General features: G+C 44.2%; 2 protein-coding genes across 24 annotated transcripts in view; both read right to left on the bottom strand.

The window, feature by feature from the left end:
* The window catches only part of LOC108153334, a 50,234-nt gene extending 49,367 nt beyond the window's left edge, over nucleotides 1-867 (bottom strand). For 4 of the 17 annotated variants that reach the window (XM_033386990.1, XM_033386999.1, XM_033387000.1 and 1 more), the window contains exon 1: nucleotides 696-866. The gene's annotated coding sequence lies outside the window, so the exon portion shown is untranslated. Of the gene's footprint in view, nucleotides 1-46; nucleotides 596-692 lie in introns of those variants that run through there. The other 13 variants (XM_033386996.1, XM_033387001.1, XM_017283253.2 and 10 more) reach the window with 8 other exon arrangements.
* Nucleotides 868-1,659: 792 nt separating this feature from the next.
* On the bottom strand, nucleotides 1,660-26,528 carry LOC108153458 (serine/threonine-protein kinase BRSK2). Of its 7 annotated transcripts, none has more exons than XM_017283482.2 (16): nucleotides 25,818-26,528; nucleotides 13,296-13,976; nucleotides 12,681-12,775; nucleotides 10,921-11,147; nucleotides 10,693-10,843; nucleotides 8,217-8,432; nucleotides 7,674-7,873; nucleotides 7,368-7,592; nucleotides 6,802-7,304; nucleotides 6,544-6,702; nucleotides 6,312-6,478; nucleotides 6,141-6,245; nucleotides 5,980-6,055; nucleotides 5,723-5,895; nucleotides 5,528-5,658; nucleotides 1,660-5,479 (listed from the first exon to the last, which is right to left on the bottom strand). In XM_017283482.2, the coding sequence occupies exons 2-16, from the start codon at nucleotides 13,381-13,383 to the stop codon at nucleotides 5,371-5,373; spliced, it is 2,625 nt and encodes an 874-aa protein (XP_017138971.1). In that variant the 5' UTR covers nucleotides 13,384-13,976; nucleotides 25,818-26,528; the 3' UTR covers nucleotides 1,660-5,370. The 7 variants fall into 7 exon arrangements, with proteins under 7 accessions (XP_017138971.1, XP_017138976.1, XP_033243146.1 ...); XM_017283487.2 differs by having other exon boundaries at nucleotides 6,850-7,304; XM_033387255.1 differs by having other exon boundaries at nucleotides 13,296-13,973.
* Nucleotides 26,529-26,655: the final 127 nt, after the last annotated feature.

Below are 26,655 nucleotides of genomic sequence, written 5' to 3'. Positions count from 1 at the left end.
GTCTAAATTGTAATAACAGTATTTTTTTGAAGCCACTCGATCTTACATCGTTTATTGTGGTTCCACACGCTCATCCACCACACGCGCAGTGTGGCTATGGTACTACGGTACTGGTGGCGTTGGCTATTATTCCGGAATGCCCAGCGTACCCCAGCGTATGCACAATCCACCGTACACCGAACAAAAAAACCGACCCTAACACCAGAGCTTTACATAACTCACTAGCCGCTCACTGCACTCTCTCTCACACAGGAGCAGAGGCCCGGAGTTAACTGAACACGGACCTCGGTAGAGGCGAAGAGAAAGCACCAAAAAAAAAGAACAAGAAGTAGAATACGTTAAAAATTCAAAACACAAATGCACATTTAATTCCCGCACACAGCCGTTTCCATGAGTTTTTCAATCATTTCTTAGCACTTTGTTGGGGGCACACTCGGAACTGGAAGCTCGAAACCTGCGACCAGCAACCTGCAACCTGCAACCTGCAACCAGCAACCTGCAACCCGTTTGCCGTATGCATTTTAGATGCAAGTACTTTTCGTATTCACTCCTACGTTTCCTTCCTTAGTTCCTTGCTCAGCTCTTACGCCTTTTACTATATATACAGTATACTATACTATATATATAGATATATGGTATGGTATGGTACGGTATGGTATGGTATGGTATGGTATAGATAGAGTCGATATTACTACGCTGGCTTATTGTTTTGTCACTGCGCTGCTGTGTGTATTGGGGCTGTCTGATGAGTGTTTGAACTATTTCTATTCAGAACGAAATTTTCTCCGATTTCGCTGTGCTGTTGAATTGCAAACCCGACCCGAACTGAGAACGCAAATGACCAAGTTTTCCTTTTCATGCAGTTGGTTGGCACGCATTTTCTTTTCGGACTCCCACTCGTGCTTGCGCTCGTGCTCGTACTCTGACTCGGACTCGGTCTCGGACTCGGACTCAAGCAGGATGGCATGGGCACGGGCATGGGCATGGCGGAGCGAAGGGAGCACGAAACACCGTACACCGAACGCCGCACACCGAAAAGACTCTGGTGCGCCGCTTGCTTTTCGCTTGCATTTGCTGGTAGCTTTATTCGGAGTGAAAGCTTTGGTGTTCGTTCTCTCGCGCCAAAGCTACGCATGAAGCTTGCTGAAAGCTTCACAGCTGATTGCCGCAAAATGCATGCGGTGTTTGTTTTCCTCCTTTCTCCACTCTCTCCAACGGAACAGCTGATGGCGAACAGCCCCTGTCTTTTCGTGTGGAAAATGACGCAATGCTTTTTTAGGTGCCTCAGTGGTACTGTGGGACGAATCGGGCAAGTAAATTGTTGACAGAATGGAATGTTATTTGAAATATTAATTTTATTTTTAAATTGCAATTACAATTTGTTGTTGTTGTTCGCCTTTCCCTTCCCTTCGCTTTGGTTGTTTTGTTGTTTTATGCTAAATTGTATTTGTTTTTATTTATATTTATATATATATATATATATATATATATTTCACACATTTTGTTGCAAACAATATCAATAATTCTTTTAACCTAATAACAGATGCACTTTTTTGTTGTTTTATTATTCTTTTTTGTTGCTGTTGTTCCTCTTACACTTGTTTTGGGTTTCTTAGTTTTGTTTTGTTTTGTTTTTTAATTTTTATATTTTTTTTAATGTTTTTTTTTTTGTTTCTTTATGGTTCATCCCTGGCCTGACTCAGACTCAGATTTAATCGAGCTTAAAATTAAATTACAAAATACAATCATTCCAACTTAGTTACGAAGATACAAATACAAAACAAAGCGCACAATGCATTATCCAACTTAATCCTTAATCACTCGCAGAACTAATTACAATTATTACAATATAATAATATTCTGAAACGTAAAAGGAAACATACATACGAAGCAGCGGGCGGGGGTGTGGGGGGTTTGGGCTGTTTGGGGGTACAATACACAACATTACACTCTAAATTTATGTTTAATAAGTATTCGAATCGTTTATACCATAGGTTTTTGTTACTCGTAATAAACTTCTCCATTTTCCCTTTAATCAATTTGCATTTGAAGTTAAGCGCTTGCATTGGTGTATAATGTGTGTGTGTGTGGGTGTGTGTGTCTGTGTTTATATATATATAGAGGGGGTGTATATATATATGTACTATATATGTATGTATATATACAATATAGAAATATGTATACGTTGCATATAAAATTATTTCGGCGCAAATTTATATTCGCTGCTCATACACGATTTTAAAGCAGTTAAAATGAGTTAGTTCTTGGGTTTGGTGGTTGATTATGCTTTTGAAAGAGAGCGCGAAAATCTGGTTGATTTGGTTTTCCCATCTACTCGTAGTTTAGAGGCGTCAGTTAAGGTAAAAAGGTAGGCGTGGCATAATGCAGCATTGAGTATTAGTGGTTCGTTCTTCTCCATGGTTTTTGTATTCCTTATAAAGCAATTATCGTTATTATTAATTTTATATCATTATCTTTATCATCTCTGCGTTGCGTTTGCAGCATTTTCTTTGGTATGCAGAGCAGCGCAGCGCAGAGCAGAGCAGAGCTTTTTTTTGGGTATTTTAGAATTTTGTTTTTGGTTTTTGTTGTTTTTAGTCGTTTTTCTAGGATTATCTTCATGTCAAAAAAAATAAATGATTTTTACACTTTCATATGATACAAAATTAACAATCTTGTTTGGTATTTGAAATCCTTTCACATTTCATTGTTATTAAATGCTTTTATGTAAATATATAGATGGATGTACATATGTATTTATGTATGTATGCATGTATGAATGTGTGGATGATGCATGTATGTATATAGATAAACGTATGTAAATGTATATAGTAAATGTGTACGCGTTTCGTATATGTCGGGTATGCCAAGGGGAGTGGGACTTTGTTCTTGTATATGAAGGTAAATACAGGGATATATATTTAATATGTGTATAAAGATGTGTTGTATATGATATATGCATGTATGTATGTATAAATATATGTTTCGGTGAGCTTAATTTTGAATGTATGTTCTGCTTATTCGAGTAAATTTAATTTGATGAGCGATCATTAATTTGATGTACGGTACTGTACTGTACTGTACTTTAGTTAATGCTAGAAAGTAATTCCATTTCAATATTATTGCATGATTTTTTTGTTGCAGTTGCAGTTGCAGTTTTTATCTCAAGTACAATCTATCTGCTTTAAATACGTTTAAATATTTTTGTATATGTTTTTTATGCGACTTTATTTAGTATCTTTAAGCATTTATTAACTTTTTTTATAATCTTTCGTTTAGTATCTTTTCTAATCACCTTTTTAGTATCGTACCATTTCCATTTCCATATCCATTTCCATGTCCGCTCTTTCGGCTTTTTATTTCCCTCTTTTGATATTGCTGTCCATACACAGTTTTGGTACAAGTATATATGTAAATCCTTATACATTTATACATAAACATACTCGCACTCGTAATCGTCCCTAGAATTCCACTTTACGCACACTTCCCCCAGTATGTGGATCCCACAAATTGCTGAGTTGCCTCTACTTGGTTGTTAGTAGCTTTAAGTGGATAAATGGACGGTTTTTTTGTTTGGATTTCATTTGCTTTATGCTTTCAATTTCTTAAGTCTTTTAGTTTCAAATTATCGTATCATGTTTTATAGAAAAGAACTCTGATTCCACTAAACCAAAACTATAAGCTATGAAAACCACTCAAAAGTAAGGTAGGTATAGATTCAATGTGATTGTTTTGTGGGGTTGTTGGTTGGTTGGTTGGTTGGTTGGTTGGTTGGTTGTCATGCGAAACGCTGCTCCTTACACTGAGAGAAAAACTATGCTAAGTTATTGATAGCATTGCCATTTGTGCATTCCTGGACAGCTTGATCTTGATCTTGATTGGTCTAGTCCTAGTCCTAGTCCTAGTCCCAGCCAATGAGTGTGTTTTGTGTGTGTTTATCCAATAAAAAATATACAAATTTCAATGGAATTCTCTCTCTTAGGTATTTTTGTTCATCATTGTCGCTGATGCAACTCAGCAATTTGTACAATCCTTGTTCCACAAACTACTATATACTATAGCTACATATGTATAAATATCGTACCAGTTGATCTTTACATTTAATTATCGGTTAGAAAGCTTTCTTTTCTTCATGCCCATCCCATGCAAAATATATATTTTTTCTGGTATTCGTATTTTTGTAGTTTTGTATTTTTGTATTTTTGTATTTCCGTATTTGTTATGTGCCATGTGTCCAACACTACGCTGTGCCTTTGTTTCAAGTTTTAACGGAATTTCCTATGTACATTATACATTATATTGTACACCTTATGGATTCTGATTAAAGTCCATCTACAACCCAACACAACACTCTTTTTTGATCGTCACGCATGCATGTCAGAATATCGAAGGCTGACGCTTTTTTTTTTTTTATCTTTATTCTTTAGTATTTTGGTTTTTAGGAAAAATAGTTTGCGTTTTTTTTTTGTGTTTGTAATTCTTCTCATTGATTCACATGTTTTTTTAGTGGCTAGCAAAATAGTTATATCAATTTGTTTGGGTTTAGAAAAAACAGCAACGGCTAAGTTAATGCAAAAGTTTCATTCGGTTTTCGGTACATATCATATTTTATTTAGTAGTCAAAGATCAGTGCATTTTGCTTTATTTTCTTCTCTTCAGACACTCCCCATATACAAATTGTCGGCGTAATTTTTTTCTGTTCTCTTCTGTTTTGTTCTGTTCTGTCCTGGATAGCATTTATTTTATCATTTGCATAGCTAAATATTACGACGAGCCCTATTCTAGGTAAAGAAAATGAAGCTAGATTAACTCTAGTTCGATCTAAGCTAGTGCGTAAATTTTGTATTCTTGGTATTTTTTGTATATTTAGTATTTTTACACGGTGTATTTTATTTGCAAGCTTTTTAGGCGCGGCGGCAACAATGTCCATTAAAACGAACATACTCGTACATTTCATACATAAAAAATGCATTCAAAAAATCAAAAACGAATCGAAAATCAAGTTGGTTAAAAGCTAGAGAGCTAGCTGCTAGCAAGAGTTCTGTCAAATCGATCAGTTATCGAAAACTTCTGATACTTATAATCATTATTATTTCTATATAAATTCCACTATTATTGCTTTGGTTTGGTATATTGGTATTTTTTTTTTGGGATTTTCTTGGAGTGTTATTGGAGTTATTTTGAAGATCTCTCGGTGATGGGGATGGGGCTTGGGGGTACTAGGCAAAAATACTGTTTGAGTTGCTGATTCGTTCACATAGTACAATATATGGTTGTTCTTTTGCGTGTGGTATTATTAGTGGTGTCATATGGTAGTATACGGAAACAAATATCCTTGAGAAAAATGTAACTAAATCAGAGAAATAATTCTCATGCGATTGCACTACCGGACATCGTTGTCGCCTGACGTTCACTCTGCAGTTCCCGGTTGCGTTCGTGCTCAGCGGTCTCCGAGCTGATGGACGATTCAATCAGATATCTGAATAAGTTTTTAGATGATTCGATTGCTATTCGATTAGTTGCTTACTTGGACCGCACAGCTATGGGACTACCGGGTATATCCACTGGATTGGCATTATTGTTGTTCGTGGTCGAGGCTCTGCGGCCGTTGCCTGATTTGTACGAGAATATCGAATCGTTCTCCATATCGTTCTCAATCTACATAAATGGGATTCGGTTAGCAAAGATTCCCGTAGAACACGAATACCTAGGGATGACTTACCACCTGTCGCTTGTAGGACAATCGTTCGCTGGACACCGAGCCACAGGACGAGCTCTCGGAAACGGCCTGCGTTACTGAGGTCACCGTGGGCGGACTGCTGGGACCCGGGAAACGTTTTGAACACACCTGGGACTGGATGTGCTCGCAAATGCGACGAAAACGTCGAATGTTACCTAATGAAACGAGGAATTCAATTAGTTTTTCCAGGTATTCCGTGTGTTTTCCGATTATGATATGGGTTTTTGAGGATTGCTTACCCGATAACAACGTAAATGTTAAGGCAAACAGCATATCTGCTATGTCACCTTGCTTGCAAATGGCACTGATGTCGACCTAAAAAAGGCACAAGAAAGTACAGGCAGACCATTAGCTAGGGAAACTCTGACAGTGGTCGACAGTAGAAGGTCTGCCAGCTTACCTGAAACTTTACATGACGCTGGAACATCACAGGTCCGTTGCCATTCCGTTTGTACTCCACTCGAAATGAGGTGGGCGATACTACACTATGCGATAGTTCAGCCATCTACGCAGGAGAGGAGAGTTCATCATGGATCATGGTCTGTATTAAATGGAGATTTCGTACACTTACAGATAGAAATGCATGTATCAAATGCGCCTTGACTGTGGCAATGGGCTTGCCCTTGACTAAGATGGTAAACGTTTCATCCTTTTCGGTTGTTATTAGATTACCAAACCAGGAGCGTTTCGTTAGCTCTGGCGATGATTCGGGCGTCAAATGCACTTCGTCCGCGGAAACTACAGGGAAAACAGAATCTGATTAGATTGCAAGGTTTTTATAATTGATAGAGTCCTGCATTTACCCTGCATTTTTCTGCGATGGAAGCGCGGACTGCCCAGGAAACTGTTTTTGATGTTGGTGAGCCGGGTCTTCCACAGTTGACCGCCAGGATTGTTGCAGGGTGAGCCAGGCATCCCAGGACTGCTGTTGTTCAACATGGGTGAGGCATTAGGATTCACAACTGTTCGGAAATGGAACAAAGATGGAGGCAGATGGAATCGATTAGTACGCTGTGAGGGGTCTGGGACTACCACAAGGGGTCTACGGGGCATGCACACACCACTATTCGACTCTGGATCGTGGAACATACTAATGTTAATGGTCGGACCTGAGTTGGCGCGATGATGCACCGATGGCGAGGCAGCTCCACTGACGGAGTTGCCTCCGGGACTGCCCGGCGGGTGGCCGCACTCGCTGCGATCCCTCGCTGATCCACTGCCGCCACCCCGCTCCTGGCGCAACGAATCGCGTCGCTCCAGTCGTGGTTCTCTCACCACCACCACATCGCCTTCGATGCTCTTCTGGGAGCTGTGCGAGGGTGTCCGACTGACCGAGGAGTGGTGCCCGGACCCGGTGCGATCGCGATCGCGGTCGCCGTAGGTGGAGTGTCGAGTGCCCGCCGCCGGCGAAGAGGGTCGCGATATGGCATTCGCCTGCTGCTGGGCGGAGCTCATGGCGGAATTGCAACGCGTCGGGCTGTGATATGAGGAGCTCCGCACCGACGAGGATACTGTTGTGGGTGAGCGTCGCTGGTGGTTGCGAGTGCTGCTGTACGAACGGAAGCTAAAAGATCAGACCTCAGATTAGTAAGCTCTAGTTCGGGAATTCCCCTTGAGGGTTACGCACTTGAAGGCCTGTCGTCGTGGCGTGAGCGGGGAGCCCTCGGAGATCTGGCCATAGCTGGGCGCATTGGTGCCGTTGATGCGACAGGTGTCCAATCGTTTCCTTGGCGGATCGACTGCATCCAGTTCGCTGCGTGACTTTTGCGCAATCTCATCGTCATCCTCCAGAGCAGGACGCCTTCGCTTTCGCTCCAGTAAAAGGAAATAGATGACCTTCTCCGTATTGTGACTTTAATGAGGGGAAGGGATGGCAAGAGCATTAATTGGTCGAATCATAAATGGGGTGTGGGGGGTGGTATCCTTTACACACCTCGAACTCAGCAGCTCCTGAATGAGCTTCTCCTTCTCCTTGAAACAGCCCAGCGAGCAAATGGCATTCAGCACATCCGGATCCACAGCTGTGGCCGTGGGTATAACATGTGTTTGCACCACCTCCATCATTGGCAGCTCCAGCTCCAGTTCACCTTTGCCACCAGCTGTGACCCAGGGATGTCGGTTGATTTCAGCCAGCTGGACAAGGAAATAAAACCCGAAAACCAAAAACCATAGTGAGAAAAGGTAGAGGGCTAACCAAGTCCCTAGGGGGGTGGGTGGTGGGTCACCACCGAACGGTGAATGGTGACCCAAAAACCAACAATCATTTGGCTGGGGGTTGGCTTTAAATGACTCACCCACCGACACACCGACACACCGACCCACCCAATCGGCCAGCCGTCAGACAGAAGGAGCAGCGGCATTCGGTTGTTAGGGTTCTTGGGTCAGTCATTGTTGCATATGCGATATGGCCGATACGGGATATGGGATATGGGATACGGTAGATATGGGGATAGGGATGTGGATGTGGATGACTCACCGTCAGACGCCTATCCGGATTCACTTCAATCATGCCCCGCAACAGACTCTGGCAGTCGGGTGGCACAAAGTGCGGTATGTGAAAGACGCCGCGCTTGACTTTCTCCAGCAGTTGGCGCAAATTGTCATCGTCGAAGGGCAACGCACCCACCAGCAGGGCATACAAGATGACACCACACGACCAGACGTCCGCCTTGCGTCCGTCGTACTTCTCCCCCTGGAATGACAAAAAAAAAAACACACACACACACACCACGCCCAAGCAGAAGGACATGGGAATGGGAGAGAAATCAGAAATTGAGACATTTTCCTTTAACGTTTTGTGTTTGCTTTGATATTTCATATGAATGTTTGTTTGTTTGGTTTCTTGTTTGCTTTTAGTTTGATTATTTTCGAATTCGATTGGAGAATTGGGGGACCCAACCAGAGGACCCCTTGTGGGTGCGTGGCACCCAATCGTTTGGACAGCTCTACCCTTTTATCGAACTGCTATTCATATGGATTTCCCATAAGCCCAATAACTGAATGTTTTGCTAATTTACAGAGTTTTCTATTCTGTCATTTCAAGGGTTGTCCATTGCATTGCGGAATGGGGCATGGGGCTTGGAGCATGGAACATGGAGCTGGCTACATGGGGGGACAACATGGGGTAGGTCCGTTCAACTCGTTGACGTCCATTGACGTGTCCATCAAATGGCAAGTTTTCCCCGTCCCTGTCTCCGTCTACATGTCTCTTTCTCACTCATTCTGATTCGCTGTCTCCGTCTCTGTCTCCCTAGGGAACGGTTATTGACTTGGCAGGTAAGTGGCACAATGACTTGCAGTTTGTTGCCCACTACAATATATAATTGTGGCCCGATTGTACATATACCAGTTGCAACTGTGTGATTCCCCGATTCCCCGATTCCCCGAAGTTAAAGCTTCAAGTTGCATGGAACAAAAAGGCACAGGCATAGAAAAGGGAACAACTATACGGTTTTTGTTTGATTCAAGGAGTGGCCCGGGGGGAAAAGTGGATAGTAGTTCTAATAGATAATACGTATTTCCTGAGAGTCCCCTCTTCTTCAAAACGTTTTATGTGGCACAAAAAGATTATAATCCATCGTTTGTCCATCACAGCCCCGTTTCTATCTTGAAGCTACACTCGATCTTCATATCGAATGGAATATTGATTCCTTCTCTCATGGAAAGTGGAAAGAAAATGGAGGAAGACTCAGGTATCTTGATTATCTGAAAGCTCTGGCAATAGACTCCGTTTTTCATTAAAAAATGCAACGATGGGCAGGCCTTTTGAATTTGAGAGGAGTCTAATAATAACCACAAAAAACGTTAATCAGCGAAACTCGAGTCGAGAATAAATGTGTGGCGTGATGCCCAGGACATGTATGTTGTTTTTCTAATATTTTTGGGCATTCTCTCGAGTCTCGAGTCTGCATCATGTGGGAGCGAGCTGCCGCTTCCTAATCTTCGATTCCTCCCATCGATTTCAAGACACGTCAAGACATGTTTTCCAATTAAACACATTTACTCCGCATTGCAATTGTTCAACTAATTCGAGTATCTACCCCCTTGGGTAAGCTTGCTTAAACTGAGCAATTTTTTTTCTTTGTGGGCGTAATCGGTAACCTTATAGCTCAGCTTTGGGGCATGAACCCCTTCCGAACAATTTGGCTCACACGTTGCAGGGGATTGATAAACGACCACTTAAGTGATTGAGTGTATGGGCTTTCCACGCAATTTTCCCCTACAAATTGCCAGGGGTTCCGTTCCCCCTTGCAAGGCACAACCACACAGACATCAATTATGCGGTTGAGAAACTACGAATCCCCGCCAGAGCTTTGACTCTTGAATATTTATAAAAATATATACAGAACGTGTACGTATACGTATACGTTGAGGTATATGTGCCGATGGGGAAGAATATCACGTAGCCAGCCAGATTTATAGCCCAGCCCCGAATATATGATAAAGCTGCAGAAGGAAATATTTTAAAATTCCCCTTATGAATTTATAACAGGAGCAGCAACCGAAGCAGCAGCAGGGGCAGGGGCAGGAGCAGGAGCAGGTCCTGCGTGAATGAAATGAGAGGAAGAACAGGAGCAGATACGGAAAATCATATGCGCACATGCGGTACATGGCACATGGCTGCATTTGCATAGACGGGGAGTCGAAAGTCTGCCAGAATTTGCATAGGAAAGCGACTCCAGGAAGCTACCACAGATACTGCTACTGCGGTGGCTCCTGCTGCTGCTGCTGCTGCTGCATCTGCATCTGAAAATGTGCTAAAAAGTTCGCCTTGATTGACGTTTATGCGTTGGCTCACCACAACACCAACCAGAGACCAGAGACCAGAAACCAGAAACCAAAACCATAGAGAAAGGGAAAAACTGTGGCTTGTGGCTGTGTGGCTGCGTGGCTCTGTGGGATGTAAGCATTTCCCAATTCTATCGTATTCACATTATTCAAGTTGGACTTACCCGTATGACCTCCGGACACGCATAGTGTGGGCTGCCGCAGGAGGTCTCCAGCATGCTGCCGGCTGGCTGCAGCGAAGCCATGCCAAAGTCCGCTATCTTAATGTTGTTCTTCTCATCCAGCAGCAGATTCTCGGGCTTCAAGTCGCGGTGGCTGCACGAGAAGTGGAAAGTTTTGGGGACCAAAATGTATATAAGATTGATTGCGCTTTAAGTGTGGGCGGAGCTTACCAAATCGAATGCGAGTGACAGAAATCCAAAGCGGAGATTATTTGCCTGAAGAATTTGCGGGCCTCCTTGGGCGTGAGGCGGCCCTTCTTCACCAGATAGTCGAAGAGCTCTCCGCCCGAGACATGCTCCAATATTAGATACAAATACTTCTTGTTCTCGTAGACATCGCTCAGGCCAAGGACGTGCGGATGATCGATTAGTTTCATTATGGCAATTTCACGTTCAACCTTGCCGCAGGATAAGCGGGAGAAAAAGAGAAGAAGCCGAGTTTTTAATCGACTTATCGACAATGTAGCTTCAAGCCCAACCAATGCCCCTCCCTTGATCCGCCCCCCCTCTAACGTGTACAATGCATTCAAAGTGCTTCGGCCATAATGACCCATTGTTGTCCGCCAACTGGCGTCCAATTTCTGTTCTTATTGCGTGTCCTGGTCCTCGTCCTCGTCCTGGCTGTGGTCCTACATGGACAGCACACGCAATCGTCGTTGGCTCGGCACCCTGTACCCTCACCCTCTCACCTTGCATTTCGATTGTCCTATATGTCTGAGCTTTTGTCACCCCAAAGAGCTGCTTTCCCCCGCCACCCCTGGCTACCGGTGTCCTGAATTCCGTTTTACTTTGTTGCCACACGCACTAATTCGTCCCATGTCCTTTCAGTGTCCTACAAAAAAGAGTGCACCACACATTTTTCGGGGGGCAGTGGATGTGGCAGTTGTGGTGGCAGCGGGTTCTATTATGACAGCCACAAAAAGATAAATAGTTAAGTTCTACTTTGACTTTTATGGGCGTCAGAATGAATGAAATCTATTTGGAGCTCTTGCCTCTTATTATAATAGACCTAATATATTAACGATTGTGGCAGGAAATCGATTATAGAATATATCGTACGTATATAAAATAGATTGGGAGATTATTCCTGTGGGACTTAAGTCGGAATTGGAATTTTTGGGCATGTACTATGCGTAAACTTCGTAAAGAGCAAAGATACATTGAAGACTTACATTTTCTAAGAAATATTTCACAGAAATGTGGACAAACATTTTTTAAATTATTATTTATTTCGATTTGAAAAGACTGACAGTTAAGCCCGTTAAAACGGAGAGAAATCTACTTCTACAAAATCGAGACGATTTTTAAAGACGTTTTCAACCATCTGCCAGTCTCTGAGAGGACATAATTTCTTACTAACTTTGCAGAACAAAAGTTTATAGCTAAACCACTTAAAATTAATTCGAACTAAAGTCCTGCTGCAGTAAAATATTTCCATGACTTTCCCTGACTTTGGCACACTACCCGGAACAGGAACAAAGCCAAGGAAAAACCCTCAAAAACCGAAAACAAATCCCCAAAAAAACAAAAACACATTTCCCCCCAAGGAGAGCTGCGGCTGTAAAGGCTTTAAGTTTGACTGCAATACCCTCCGCCCTCCGTCCTCTCCACACCCTGCAATGCCCTAAATAATCCCCCACACTACTCGTTCAAGGAGCAAGTAAATAAAACAACGAACCACAAAACAAATTTTATTGTCACAATTTTTTATGACCTGTACGCCAGGCAGAAGACAAACAGCACGACAAACGAAAGGAAATGCGGGAGAACGAAAAACAAAATCATAAAGAGCGCTAAGTAATAAAAAGAAAAAAAGGAAAAGAAAGGAAAGAAAAGAAAAAAGAAAATGTAAGGCAACAATCGACGGGGAAAACTTTCCATCAAGTTCTGACCTTCGACCCCGCCCCGCACTCGTGCAGGCAGGCACTCACCTTCATTAGCACCGATTCGCTGAGTTTTTCCCGATTGATTATTTTAATCGCAACCTTTTTGCCAATCACACAATGCACGCCCAACTTGACGAGACCTGCGAATGGTAAAAATGGTAGAAATGGTCAAAAATGGGGGGGAAATTGAATCGTAATTTTAGTAATGACGAAGCGGATTTACTACTGTAGATATTGGCTATAGAGGAGATTTTCCACAAGGAATATCCCCTCAAGTGACAAAGATTTTAATAGAGATTCTCCATATAATAGCTCCCCCGGCGGAAGGACACTGTTCTAGCTCCTAATCTATGGACACTAGTCTGCAGTATTGCATGGCAGCAAGTCACGCAAGTGCCGACCTTCTGGTGAAGGAAGTGCACATACGTTCAACACTAAGGACACAAGGAAACATGACTGTCATCCTTCGTAGCGATTGAATTTCTTAGCGGACAGCATAACTTTAATCGAATAATGATATGTGGATAATCTTATGTGGAAAATATTCGTGCGTACATCATGAAAAGCCTTTGGCACGGTGTTACTTTTCCAAATGAAAGGTTCATTTTATTGAATATCCACAGTACTCGTACATCCACAAAATGGTGTTCTTGCACTTACCCGTTTGACCCTTGCCGAGAGTTTTCTCCAGGCGATAGGGCCCCACAAATTGGCAATTCTCCGCCGTGACATTGTTCTCCTTCTGCATTTTGCTGGCCGTGCCCGTGCCCCTCCGTGGCTGCTGCTCCTCCGTTGCTTTCACCGTTGCCCCGATGGTGGCTATGGCTGTGGCTGTTAGCTGTTTGCGGCTGGCAGCGTCAGCTGGCGTCTGGCCATGCACAGGACTCCTAGCACCACGGCCGGCTCCTCCGGTCCCTGTCCCGGTCCCAATGCCGATGCCGATGCCGTACGGCTTCTACGAGCAACTTGGTTGTCGCATAGCGTCAACTGAACTTGTCTGTGTGTGTCCCACTCCCTTCTGTTCCTCTCCCTGCTGTCCCTGTCCCTCTCCCTGTCCCAGTGCCTCTCCGTAGCTATAGCTGTGGCTGTAGCTGTAGCTGTAGCCGTGTCCGGGTCTGGGTCCGTGTGAGAGGTCCTTTAATTACTTTTGTTTGGCAAAAGTTTTATTGCAATTGTTAAGGATTCCTTTTTGCAGTTTGCAAATGATGCAGCATTTAATTAACTTTCGCCTATAATTGTATTGGTCTTCGTTTCAGGGCAATACTCGTAATTGTTGCTGCCGTTGTTGCTGCTGTTGTTGCTGTTTCTATTTCCACATGACTTCATCACAAACAGAAACTGCTGCAATTAGAGAGAGATAGAGAGAGTTTGTAAGAGAGAGAGAGAGAGCAAGTGAAAGGTCAATGTGATTAGCGTTGAATATTTATGTTCCCTTTTGGCCCCCCAAATGGAATTTTTAATTGAAATAAATGGAAACTAACTATATAACTAGATAAATATATTTGCTCCAAGTGCTCGTTATACATATATGTATACACCGTACATATTTGTGCAGGTGTTGGTTGGTTCTAGGTGTTCTAATTTAAAGTACCTGCAGCTATGCCAGTGTATGTCCATACATACACACGTGAATTGTGTGCTTCTTTTGGCCATATCCTGACCCCAAGAGCAGACATGAGCACTCACACACACACATACACATAAATATATGCACATGTAACCATATACATAAATATATGTTTATGGATTAGTTTTGTGGCTTTTCTATGAGCTCTGCCTTTTAAAGTGTTTCATTTTCAATTATTTGGCCATTAAGTTTAATTACAGCTAAAATATAAATGGTTATGTAAGGTTAGAGCTAGGGTGAGGACTGCTCTTGATTAAAGAGCCTCGAGAAATTGTTTCCCACAGATTTGCAACCATCAATCAAAATGCAAAACTTATTTCCCCTTCAAAGTTCAAGATAGCTTCAAGGATACCATCTTTATCTCTCAATGAATATTTTATACAAAGTTAGAAATTATCATAGAAAACTGAAGCGATACCCGGAGCAGGCCAGGCCAGGCCAGGCCAGGCCAGGCCAGACCAGACCAGAAAGACAGCGCGCCACTTCAATCTGCTGTTGGCCATTAAAAAAGGAACGAAACCATTTAAAAATGCTCCTTTGGAGAGCACTAAAAGAAAAGCTCAACAGCGCGTGGTGGCATAAAAAGGCCAGCATAGAACTTGGCCAACTGCGGAATGGCGAAAAACAAAGGGCATCCAGCAGATAGATCGACAAAAAGGATGAGTCGAGAGTGGACCAGCGCGAAGGCGTGGGCGAGGCCAAGGAGGGCGTAACAGGAGACGCAGGTAAGTAGTAAATTTAGATGCTGACGCAGATCTATGTAGGCGGTGGTGCCTGTCACTGATTATTCACGGAGAATGACGAGCAGCATTTGCAATAGGGCTCTCTGTCTGTCTGCCTGTCTCTGCGTGCGTATGTGTGTTTGTGTGTGTCTGTGTGTGTGTGTGTGGGGGAAAAGGATGACGGCAGATGGAAACTGTCAGACACACAAATTGAAAAATAAGTGCGCATCAAAATGAAACAGTACGCAAATGGGGACTGGTGGGAATGGTGGGTATGGAGGGTGCGAGCATTAAGGTTAAACATGAGGCGCAGATGGCAGGAAGGAAAGATGCTAACAAGTCCGCCGCTATCCCCCGTATCCCTTCCCCATCCCATCGCCGAAAACAATAAGGAAACTTTCGCTGGAGGGCCGCCGCCCAACCCGTCGCCGTTGCCGTTCTGTTAACCTAATTTGAAAAATGCGCTAAAAGTCGAGAGCTGACACTGTTTGGCAAGTGCCAACAGCAAAGGCAGTCAGATAAGGTCATATTTTGGGCTACGACTTGAAGATACCCCGCAAACCAGAACGACAGAAGAGAGTTTTCATTTTTTTACCCCTTTTGGATATTTGTAAAATTGCCCTAAAATGTATGCTATGCTTTTTGCAACTCGAAAATTTCCTCTTAATAATAATGAATAATGAAAATGTACGCGTACACGAGTATGTGGAACGTTTCATCAAAGGGAAAAAGTTATGAAATAAGCCAAGTGCTCGCTCGAAAATATGCAAAGGGGCGTGGCCGCAGCCTACCATAAACAAGTCATCGTCATGGGTCGGTCGGTCGGTCGGTCGGTCGGTCTATCGGTCGTCGTCGTCGTCTGCGTCTCCAGGCGCCTTTTTGCAGCTTTTCGCACTTAAGGCTGCGGCAAAATGCCGTCACAGGGTGCCTCCAGAATACATATATGTATGTGTGTGTTCGATGGCGGTTGTGTGCGTGCAATAAAAATCATAGGCAAAACGTTTAGAGCATTTGGCGTTGATTTTGGCCTAGCCACGGGAAATTTATGCTCTTGGGTCGTGGAAAAATGAGAAAATGTCGCCCGGGAAAAGCACCGGAATTGGGGAAAGTGGATTGGAGGAAGCGGAAGGCTATTGATTATGTAGGCCCAGGGCCTGGGCCTACGGGATGTGACCGACCGCCTTTTATGGCCCGATGCCCCAATAAAATACCATCAACAATAATTAAGCGATTTGCAAACAATGCGCGGGTCATACACATAAAGGGCATGAAAAGTGTTCGGTTTGATCGACTGCAAAGATGACTTGATTGGAAAGAGCCCTCATAGCAGCTCGACTGCTTTAAAGAAACTTTGCAACAAAACCGATTTGTGCCAGTTCTGTAAGCAGAAAAGATACGTTTTTAAGATTCCAAAAGAGGCGGGTGCTCGTCTAAATTGTTCTCTGTTGGTCCAGATAATACCAAAAGAGCACCGAAGGTGTATGTTTTCTTTTTTTTGTAAACATTCTGTAAAAGGTATTCGGTAAAGTTTTTCCATTACTGCTCGCCACAAAATATTTTCTATTACTTTTTGAAGAAAGTTTGGAAAGTAAGAAAGGCCTCCGGCAGTACCCGTGCGACTCCGCCCTTCGAAAAAATTCCCCATTAACATATGAATTAACCATCAAAATGATAGAAAGCAATTAGTCTGGCTTTTCTCACTTTCACTCATCGTTCATGCTCGTGGCAGCTGAAAATCTGAGCCACCCCAAATGGCAATTAGGAATTCCCCAGGCATACCCCCATCCGCATCAGACTTCTTCTAGTTTTCCCCAGAATTTACATCTCTTTAATGTTCACTCAAGCATTCCCAAAAACAATTAACAATCTGCCGTCAGATGCTGCTCTCCCTGCACAGTGTTCATTAGCCCTCTCGCACAATTAACCTCGAGGGCCCAAGCACATCCTAGTAAAATGAGGAAAACTCCGTAGTCCAATGTGTTATCTAACCAGCAAGCCAGAAAGCAAGCAAGCAAGCAACCAGAACCAAAAAAAATGAGCAAAAGTGACTTTGATTTCTCAGGCGAGTCTCTTGTCTGCTTCTGCTCCACCTCCACCTCTGCCTCTCCTACACATTTACATACTCGTACATCTGGCTGGGAAAAACCTTGAGGGCTAAACTGGCTTTGCAGCAGCAGCAGGCGTAGCAGCAGCATCTGCCTGGAGAGACCCAAAGTTTAACCAAGTTTTCGGGGGGGGGTAAGGTTTTGGGGCAATCTGAAAGCCAGAAAAACTCAATTTCCAAAACGACAGTCAATAAACGCACCCATACCCATACCTACACCCATACCCATAACCATACATCGTCCCAAAAAGGTATTTGGAGGAAGGGGAAAAGATTTTGTGCTTCTGTGGAGCAACGCGGCGTATGAGTGTTTTGGTTTGTTGCCCATGGAAGCCCTCCATCCGGCGTTTTTAAAGTGCAATCAATAAAATGCTTTTGAGTTGAGAAAATTGTGCGTAAGTGGCTTTTCATCAGGCCTCAGCCTCAGTGCCAAGCCCCATAATGGCAGTAGTAGAGGCAATACAGACAGGCAACAGACAACCCAAAAGGGGAACAGCAAAAGGGCGTTGCTGCCAAGAGAGGCAGGCGCTTACAGCAGTAAATGAGTGCACAGTGGAAATCAAAGGGGATTTTCCAGTCGAAACACAATGGAAACCCAAAGAAAACACCAGGCGACAAATACAAGGGGCTCTTAGAGCGCAAACAACATTTGAAATTAGTTTTGGTCCTTGTGAATACTTAGAGCAATCTCTGGTATCTAAATATATCTATCTGCCACTTTCTGACACCACTGTGCCACTTGCAACTACTCGTACTCGTACTTCTGGATCGCTGCCTGCTCAAGCTCAATTCCTTGTCGAGAGCTGTTGTTATATCCCCTGATTGTCCCTGTTGCTGTTGCTGTTCATGTTTCTGTTTCTGTTTCTGTGTCTGTTGACGATGTTGCTCGTACGACGTACACGATGCTCAATCAGAATCAGAGAGTGTCAGGCAGCTGGCAGCCGGCAGCCGACAGCCGGATGCAGGATACAGCAGAACAGAGGCGTCCGCCAGCAACAGCTGCCTCAATATTCATCAACTAATTGCAATTATGTGGAAAATTAAAATCAATATTTAACTAACATTCTGCTGTGCTCCGTGCCTGCACCCTGCTGGGAGGCCCAATGGCATTCTCTCTGCTGCCATTCTCATTTGCCATTTAACATTGATTCCAATTTGATTTGAGTTCATTTTGCACAAGTATTGGTGTCAGCAGCAGTGGCAGTGGCAGTGGCAGTGACACTGGCAGTGGCAGCTGCATCGGCAGTGACATTTTGTTTGTGTTTCTGATTGCATTTCATGTGGAACAATATAAAATAATAAATAATGGAGAAAATGTAAACACAAATATGGGAGAAAGCATATTGAAGGCATTGGAAATACACCAGGACTCCTCTCTAAGCTCTCGCTTGCCTCCACGAAAAGTCCTTTAAGAAGAGTGCCCAATTAATCAGCAACAGAGAAAATCAATCAGCATATTAATTGGATTCCGCACTTCAGCGAAATAGAGACCAGACCCACAAAGCCCACATAGTAAAAATAAACACCTTTTACCCTCCAAAAAGCCAAAACAAAGAAAACTTTCAGAGCTGTCAACACATTAAATTGCTGGGAGAAACCAAATCAAACAGAGACTCTCAGACGGGGACGGAGACAGGGATGGGGACGGGGACGGAGAGCCCGGCAGGAGCCAGCCAGCAGGATGTGCCGACTTTAAGCTTCAGGCTTCCTTGGGGGCAGAGGCGGAGGCAGAGGCAGGAATCAGGAAACCCACTGGGGACCCTACTTGGCTCATTATTAAATAATGGCCAGAATGGGCCCCTGCTAAGCAGCTTACTTGCAAATCGGGGCTAATAAACCGCTTAGATCAACACGCAAAATGCAAAAGCAGGCAGCAGGCAGCAGTCAACTGTCAGCTGGCCAGAAGGAAACCTTTAACCTGTCCCCTAACCAGCTTTGACTCCCACTCCAAAGACCCGCAGCTGGCGCAACAACACGAAATTCGATTAAAACCAACCGACATAACTAGCAGCCAGAGGAGAAGGCCAAAGGCCTCTTTTAGCCTGGTCCTGGGCACAAATTAACTTGATTCGATATGGCCGAAAAGCCAGAAGCTGCCACAGGTCCAGCGCCAGCATCAGCTCCAGCAGCTGCTCCGATTCCCAGAAACAGGAACAAACAACAGCCACACAGCCAAAAGCAACCACTGGGACGAGTATGAACTCTGGTCACTGCGATTTTTGTTCATCTTTTTTTTGGCAAAAACCAGCATCAAATCAAGTCTTGTTTGCCTACAGAGGAGTGTCCACCGTTCCAGCCGGTTGGAACCATGGTTTGGGCCTCCATTTGAGGCTCCTTTTTGGTTTGGTTACAGACCAAAAATTTGCAAGCGGAAAACATTTGCCAGTTTATTTGGCAATGCCATTTGGCAGTAGCAGGGACAGGACGAGGTTTTCGATTACCACACACACACGGAGAGAGAGACAGGAAGAGACAGGAAGAGGGAGCAGTGACTGACTAACCTGGCCGGAAGCTAAAGAGATGAAATGATTAAGGTCGCAATTAGATGGCAAACATCCGAGTGGTGCAACCGAGCATCGAGCACCAAAACTCAACAGAACTGAACCGAACTGAATTGGTGTCCTGCAGCACCTCCCCTCCTCCCTGAGGGCGTGTCGAACGCGAGAAAAAATTCAATTATTTCTCTCGAAAAAAGCAAAAAAAAACACCACGAACGAATGCAAAGGCAAAGGCAAAAAGTAAGAATAAAGTGAATATTGGCAGCGGCATAAAAGAGAATCGCGAATGGGAATGGGAATAGCTGGGGAAAATGGGGGAAAACTATGAGGAAAAACTCAATTAAAAATGAAGAGAAGAAGAAAATGGAAGGATGGATGGGTCGAGTGGAGTGGAGTGGAGAGTCCACTCATACAATAGATTGTTAAATTCAATCAGAAAAGAAAAGCACTAAGAAATTATGGGACTGCAAGCAGGAAAGAAGGAAATTGCTAATACAACTATTCTCGAAAGTGTATTCCAGATCCCTTTTGCACACTCATCTTTAAATATTCCCGTATATATATCCCCAAACAATAAAATTGAAGTTTCTTTTGCTCCCTTATTTCAGAAACATTTTAAAGTAACATCCACCATAACATCCCCACGAAATGGCTCCCTTCAAGGATATGGAAATCAAATCCAGAAAAACACAACAGAAACACGGAAGAAAAAAGGGCAGCAGCAAAAGGAAATCCAAACAACATAAAAACAAGCAGAGAATTTTTCAATTTTCCCCCACGTTTTTCCGCCCCAACTGAAGATAAAGAAGAAGATCTTGGGACCTGGACATGGGACCAGGGAGCCGGGAGCCGGGTGCTGGGACCTGGCTAAGCCCGCATTTGTTTGCCAAAAACCCAGAGGCTCTTAGTCCGCCATCAACATCACCTCCACCTGCTGCTCTTGGGTGCTCTTGGCGGCTGCTGCTTCCTGCTGACTGCTGGATGGTATGGATGGCCCTGCTGGATGGTCCTGATGCTCCATTTCGCTTAGAATTCAATTAGGGAGCAGGGAGTAGGGGACGGACGAGAATGATTGCTCACATCGCGTATATTTTGTGGTTTTGCAACCGCACTCTTGATTCAATTTTCATTTACTCTGTTATGCATGCGTGTTGCCCGTTGCCGCCGCCTTCTGCCGCACTTTACTGGCAGAGGAAGAGGAAGAGGAGGAGGAAGCTGTTGGATGATGGCCAATTTGTTATTTCCTGCCACTTGTTATTTTGTTATTTTGTTGTTGCCTTCACACTCCTCTTACCTGACTTCCTCATCGCGCTAGTTTTTGCACTTTATGTATATGCTCTATGAACGTTCTAATTCATTTGCACTTTGAGCCTTTTAATGCAATTTCTTGGCCAGAAGGCTCTTCGGGTCTTCTCGTTGCGGGGCCCGGCATTGCACTTCAGATATGGGCTTGATTGCCAACCGACAGTCGACAAAACTTTTCAATTAGAATTAATGATGTTAGGGACAGCCCCGGACCGCCGCAGGCAGGAGGAACCCGGGCAAAGGGCGGGCAAAAAACTTGCACACTGCACTTTTTCCAGCCCGTTTCCCACCCCCCTGATACAGCTCGTTGTTGTATCCTGAAGGGGTGGTAGAAATTATTTTGCCAATTACAACTGCAATTTTTCCACATTGCAGTGGGCGTAAAACTGCAGATGGAGTACGACCCCCAGGGCCGGTAAAAACTGCTGACAGACAACTGAAATATGCAAATTAAATTTATGACTCGAAATTCCTCGAGGCACAAAGTGCAAGCTGTGAAATACGTTTCTCGTGTTGCACACTTTTGGACCAGCAGCCGTTGCAGAACCCAAAAACACAAAAAACGGACAACCAAAATGAAAACATGGAAATTTGACCCACCATCGCATTGAGTGCTGTGGGGGCTGTGGAGGGCTGTGGGGGGCTGTTGGGGGCTGCCTTCAACCTTAAACTGAAAATGTATTTCGTTCTTTGGCTGTCAAGGACTTTACATTTTGATGATGGCTCTTGTGTCACTCCTGGAATATCTTTCCTAAGCCCCGGCATTAGGACTAAGCAGATGCCTCTGATGGCTGCAACCTGCCCCTGCCACTGCCCCTGCCCCTGCCACTGCCCCTGCCCCTGCCCTTGTGCTGTGATGGAGTCGAGTCTTTCTCTCTGATGTAAGCCGAGTTTTGTATAATTGATGACATCAAAAGGAACTACAAATGGAGGCCAAGGCAGACAAGGTGATGCATGATCCAAGGACCATTGCACCACGCTGTGATTGAACGATTGAACCTCTGAACAAACATACTCGTTTGTGCCTAAGAGATGGCTCCACTCTTCTTCTTGCGCATTGAAAAGTGTTCCTTCAATGAAACTGCATTCCATTTTAATATATGCCAAGCTCGATTTTGATGCCACTGTCAAAGGATTCCATTGCCGCTCTCAGCCCGTTTCCACTCGTGCAGGCAATAAAGCATGCCCAGGACCCACAATATTAGCCTAAACAAATGCCTGTGCCAGTCCCTACCATCGCATACTGGCACTGGCTTAGCCATCCCCAAAACGGGGGACAATGGACAAACACATTCCCAAGGCACAAGGACGAGTCCAAAGGCATTCCATATGCAAAAATGTATGCGGTCTCCGCATAAATACATTTCAGCTTTAAAACACGACCAACAAAAATGGCACATATGTATGTATGTGTGTACGTACATAATACGGGAACATACATATGTATCTTTGGCTTTGGTTAAGGATGTGAATGTGGATATGGATATGGCGCTGCTTTTGGGCAAGCTGATTCCACGGAGAGTAGTAGTAGTAGGACCCACAAGAAACCAATTCGATTTTACCATTTTGCAATGTAAATCCCCCAAGGATTGTGCATGTGTGTGTGTGGAAGCATGAAAGAACACCAAAACTTAGAACCGTAGAAACGTAGAAGCGTAGAAACAGAAGGGGAACAGAAAGCGTTTGCATATGCTTTAATCAAAGGCAATGACGTACGGGAATGTGGTTCATTCTTAAAAACGTGGCCAAGAGGAAGTAGTGGGTGCACACGGTGGGGGGGAGAGAGGGAGGGAGAGGGGGGAAGAGGCAGGGGCAGGGTTTCTTTCTCTAGAAACGGAACTCTGTTGACAAAGCCATGCGGGTAGCTGCTGTTCTCGGCCAGGCTTGGGAATGGACATTTGTGATTGCGAGTCCACAAGCAGCCGCAGCGCAGGCGCAAGGGTTAAAAGAGAGAAAGAGAGAGAGAGAGCTTAAGGAGAGTGTGTGTGCTTGCCGACTCTCTCTCTCTCTCTCTCCACGCCCCAATGGGTGGGTGGTTGTTGTTTTCATCGCAGGGTTGTTTTTCGCACTCTGTTTGCCAGGTGCCCCACTGTAAGAATGCTGCTCTCCTCTCTACCCCACTACTCGTAATACTACTACACTCTCTCTACGAGAACCCTCTCTGGCTCTCTCTGTCTCTCTGAGAACCCTCATTTCCGTCTCACCTACGAGAGGGGGCACCACTTTCTTAGTTGCCGCTTATAGCTTTTTAATTACAAAAAGAAATTGTTAACAATTTTGTTTGCGTTTACCGAACTAATTGGCTGAGGCGATGCCAGTGCATACCTGATCATTGTGGCCACCATTTTCTGGTGCTTCGAGAGCTCCCTGATGGAGCAGGGAGCTGAATCATACTCCCGATACCGATGCCGATACCCGACTCTCCCGCTGTTAGTCTACCGCCGTGGTAATCCCCTGGGTCATTAAGGCGTCTACGTGTCTGGAACTTCAGCAGCCACATCAGGATGCCATGCTTTGCTCTGCTCCGCTTCCTTCTTTACCATCCAGGACATTGTCGCCTGCCGATTGTCGCATGTTTTATTCAGCTACGGCGACATCGTTCTCCTCATCGCTCTCATCAGGTTGTAAATATTGAACAACCAGAACACTAACAACAACAAACTGAATACTGAATACAGAATACAGAGCACGGGACACAGCACAGAGCACAGAATGCCTGAATAAGAATATGTATATTCTCGTAATGCCGGAAGCTGAAATGGCTCTCATATTTTAAGATGTTGCATTTTTGATCTGACGCAACAGTGTTTTTTATTGCCCAAGACAGCGACAGCAACAGCAACAGCCCTGCCCCCAGCCAGGCAGGATTCGAGTCAAAGACAGAGGATACCTTAATTGTTTCCCACTCTCGTCGGTAGATTGACGTGGGTTTCCCAGAGGCAGAGTGGGCTTTAGTGGGGGGAAAGAAAATGCTGGAAATGCAAGCGATTCCCGAGACGTGAGCACTTGCCTGACATTGAGATGCGAGTAGCGATAGAGATGGAGATACAGATAGAGATAGAGAACTAGATGGAGACGGAAAAGGGTTGGGTAGAGTTGAAGGAAAGTTGAGCTTAACGAAGCTAAACATTTTGGCATTTTATTGATGAGTAACTTGGTATCCGAGAGATATGAAAAAAGAAGCAGAAGAAACTTCCATGGCATGGCCCTGAGTATGATTGATAAAAAGTTTCGCATTACAAATGCGCGATGAAAACTTTTGAGGGTTGCCAACTTCAGTGCGGGGCAAATGTCACAAGAAAGTTACATAGTATTTATCACCGAATGTTGCTCTGGGGGACACTTGACAGTTCTGTAGAAGTCAAAGATGTTGCAGGATTGAAATTCGATAAGAAATACCATTCCGACTCCTATTTATGCCACAATTGGTTCTGGGAATCATGGCGGTAAAAAGAAACCCTTCATCACTGAAGATTGCCCAAGGAAATCTATCAGAACTTGGTTAAAGACTACCTTTAGCAACTCCATTCATCTTTACTTCAAACAGAAGCTTCTACTTCCATTTTTTGTATCGACTGGTTCCCTTCGTTCTTGTTCTTGTCTTTTTTTCTTGCCTGAATTTCACAACGTCTGAGAGTAGTTCATTAGGACACTGCAATGTTGACAACATTTCGAGGGTTGAATGCGGCCATAAATACGAAACTAAATAATGCCATGCTCTGCCCACAAGAAACTAAGCGAAAAGAACAGACACAGAACAGGGGATCATCGGCTTGGGGTTGGAAAGTAGACGGCAAATATTCATAATAGGTCTGCCATGACGTCATGGCCCCAGAAATACACATTATTGCAATTTATTTGGAGATACTTTTACAATAAGAAATCAATCAATTTTTCATTTCCTCTCCGCATTGACTCGGTTCCTCTGTCAACCTCTCTATCTGTATATCAATATTTTGTTGGAAGACAACCTGATAACGGAGACGTTTTAGCCATTTGCTGGGCCAACTTCAACCGCACAAGTGCCTGCTCTGGTTCTGCCTCTGCCTCTGCCTCTGGCTCTGGCTCTCGCTCCTTCTCCTCCTTATGGGCGCCCTCTTGATTAATGCCCTCACCGTCAGGCCAAACACCTCGAGTGCCTATCGAGAGGGCCCCTTGGAAGCGAGGAGGAAGGTGAGCAGCACTCGTAAAACTCAAAAGCCACATCCGCACCGCCATATTAAATTCTACAATTCAACTTCGTTTTTCGTGCAAACAACGCAAGAACAACAACAGAAGCAGCAACAACAACAGCAGCAGCGAAAACTGTCTATAAATACTGTTAAATGAGTAGTGAGGAGTCCTGCCTGCGTCCTGTGTCTGTGCATGTGCGAGTTTTTGCTGGACGTACACTGCGGCAAAAATAGACCAAAGACATTCGATTAATCTACAGGTAATAGTAGAATATCGAAAAGTATCCAGCTCAGTGGAACATTTGTGACTTTTTGTAACTAGATATAACATCAGTTTTCCCCAAGTATGATATTACCCAAAATGGTATCTACTCGTATGTTTATGTGAATTATGTGAAATGATATTTCCAGAATTGAATCCACCATAATTATCAATTAATACACATTTTCTTGCAGTGTAGCTGCGGTTGCTTGTGGTTTCTCCCAACCGCCCCTTGAAATAATTGTGGGTGTGTATTTGTGTGTGTTTGTGTGTGTGAGAACCTGGACGTACGGCTGGATGGTTCGGTTCGGTGTGTTCCATGTTGCTTCCTAGTTGTTTTTGGTTGAAAATCGATATGTACACACAAAAAATCCATAAAAACGAAAGAGTGGCCAGCCAACAAAGGGAACAGGAATAAAGATATACTGGTTGAAGGATGGGGATATGGGTAAGAATATGGAATAATGAATATATATGCATTACTCGACATACCGACTATTTCCGCTTGGGTGTAAAATATCAGGAGGCATTCGGCCTTATACAAATCACTTCCGGGATGAAACGTTCACGTTGTTGCACCCACACACTCACACACACACACACACGAACGGGGAATGCCACGAGACACCAATACAAACAAAAAAAACCTACACCTACACCTACACCTACAACATACACACACACAAACACAGAGAGGCGTGCGGGAGAAAGATGTTGATGAAGAAGAGAGGAGCCTGTGCAACCTTTGCTTTGCCTTTGTAGCTTTTTTCGCCTATTTCTTTTGTCGAGGCAGCTGCTGGACACTGTGCACCGTGCAGCCTTTTGCGGTTGCACCTGGATCCCTGGATAATTATATAATTTTGTTTCACTTAATGCACTTTACGATATTTGGACGCAATTGGCGCACATTTGTCGCATGATTTGCATAAACATTTTACTGATTTTTCCCCTGAACACACACATATGCAGACATACTAATACTCGTACGCGCGCGGTCCGTGACGTACGCACACGCACACAGAGACACACAGACAAAAAAAGGCATTTACAATAGAACTTTCTGCTTATTATATTCCGGGCTCTGCTCATTCGCGTTGCCGTTTACAGTGGGACTTGCTTGGGACTAGTAGAAGCCACTATTTTAACTGATTTTTGTCCGCTCTCTTTTGGCCAAGAGCCACACGGCAAACGTCGTCAATAAAACTGTGCGCCGTCACCGTCAAAGCTTGGAAAAAACGCCGCGCTCTTCGGTGGCCTTAGTAGGATTCCACCCTCTCTCAGCCACCCACTCTCTCGCTCTCTCTCTCCCTGCTGCGCTCTCTGTCATTCT

This window comes from Drosophila miranda, chromosome XR, assembly GCF_003369915.1.
Source record: "Drosophila miranda strain MSH22 chromosome XR, D.miranda_PacBio2.1, whole genome shotgun sequence".
Classification (NCBI taxonomy): Eukaryota; Metazoa; Arthropoda; class Insecta; order Diptera; family Drosophilidae; genus Drosophila; species Drosophila miranda.
The sequence above is the reverse complement of the archived record's forward strand: the minus strand, read 5'-3'. Positions and strand labels throughout refer to the sequence as shown.

Excerpts from the sequence above, each read along its gene's own strand:
- LOC108153458 (XM_017283482.2), bottom strand. The coding sequence starts at position 13,383 with ATGCAGAAGGAGAACAATGTCACGGCGGAGAATTGCCAATTTGTGGGG. Across the intron at positions 11,148-12,680 it reads GCGAATCGGTGCTAATGAAG|GTTGAACGTGAAATTGCCAT; the intron begins GTGAGTGCCTGC and ends TCCTGCGGCAAG. Across the intron at positions 6,056-6,140 it reads AGCGTCATGTAAAGTTTCAG|GTCGACATCAGTGCCATTTG; the intron begins GTAAGCTGGCAG and ends TGCCTTTTTTAG.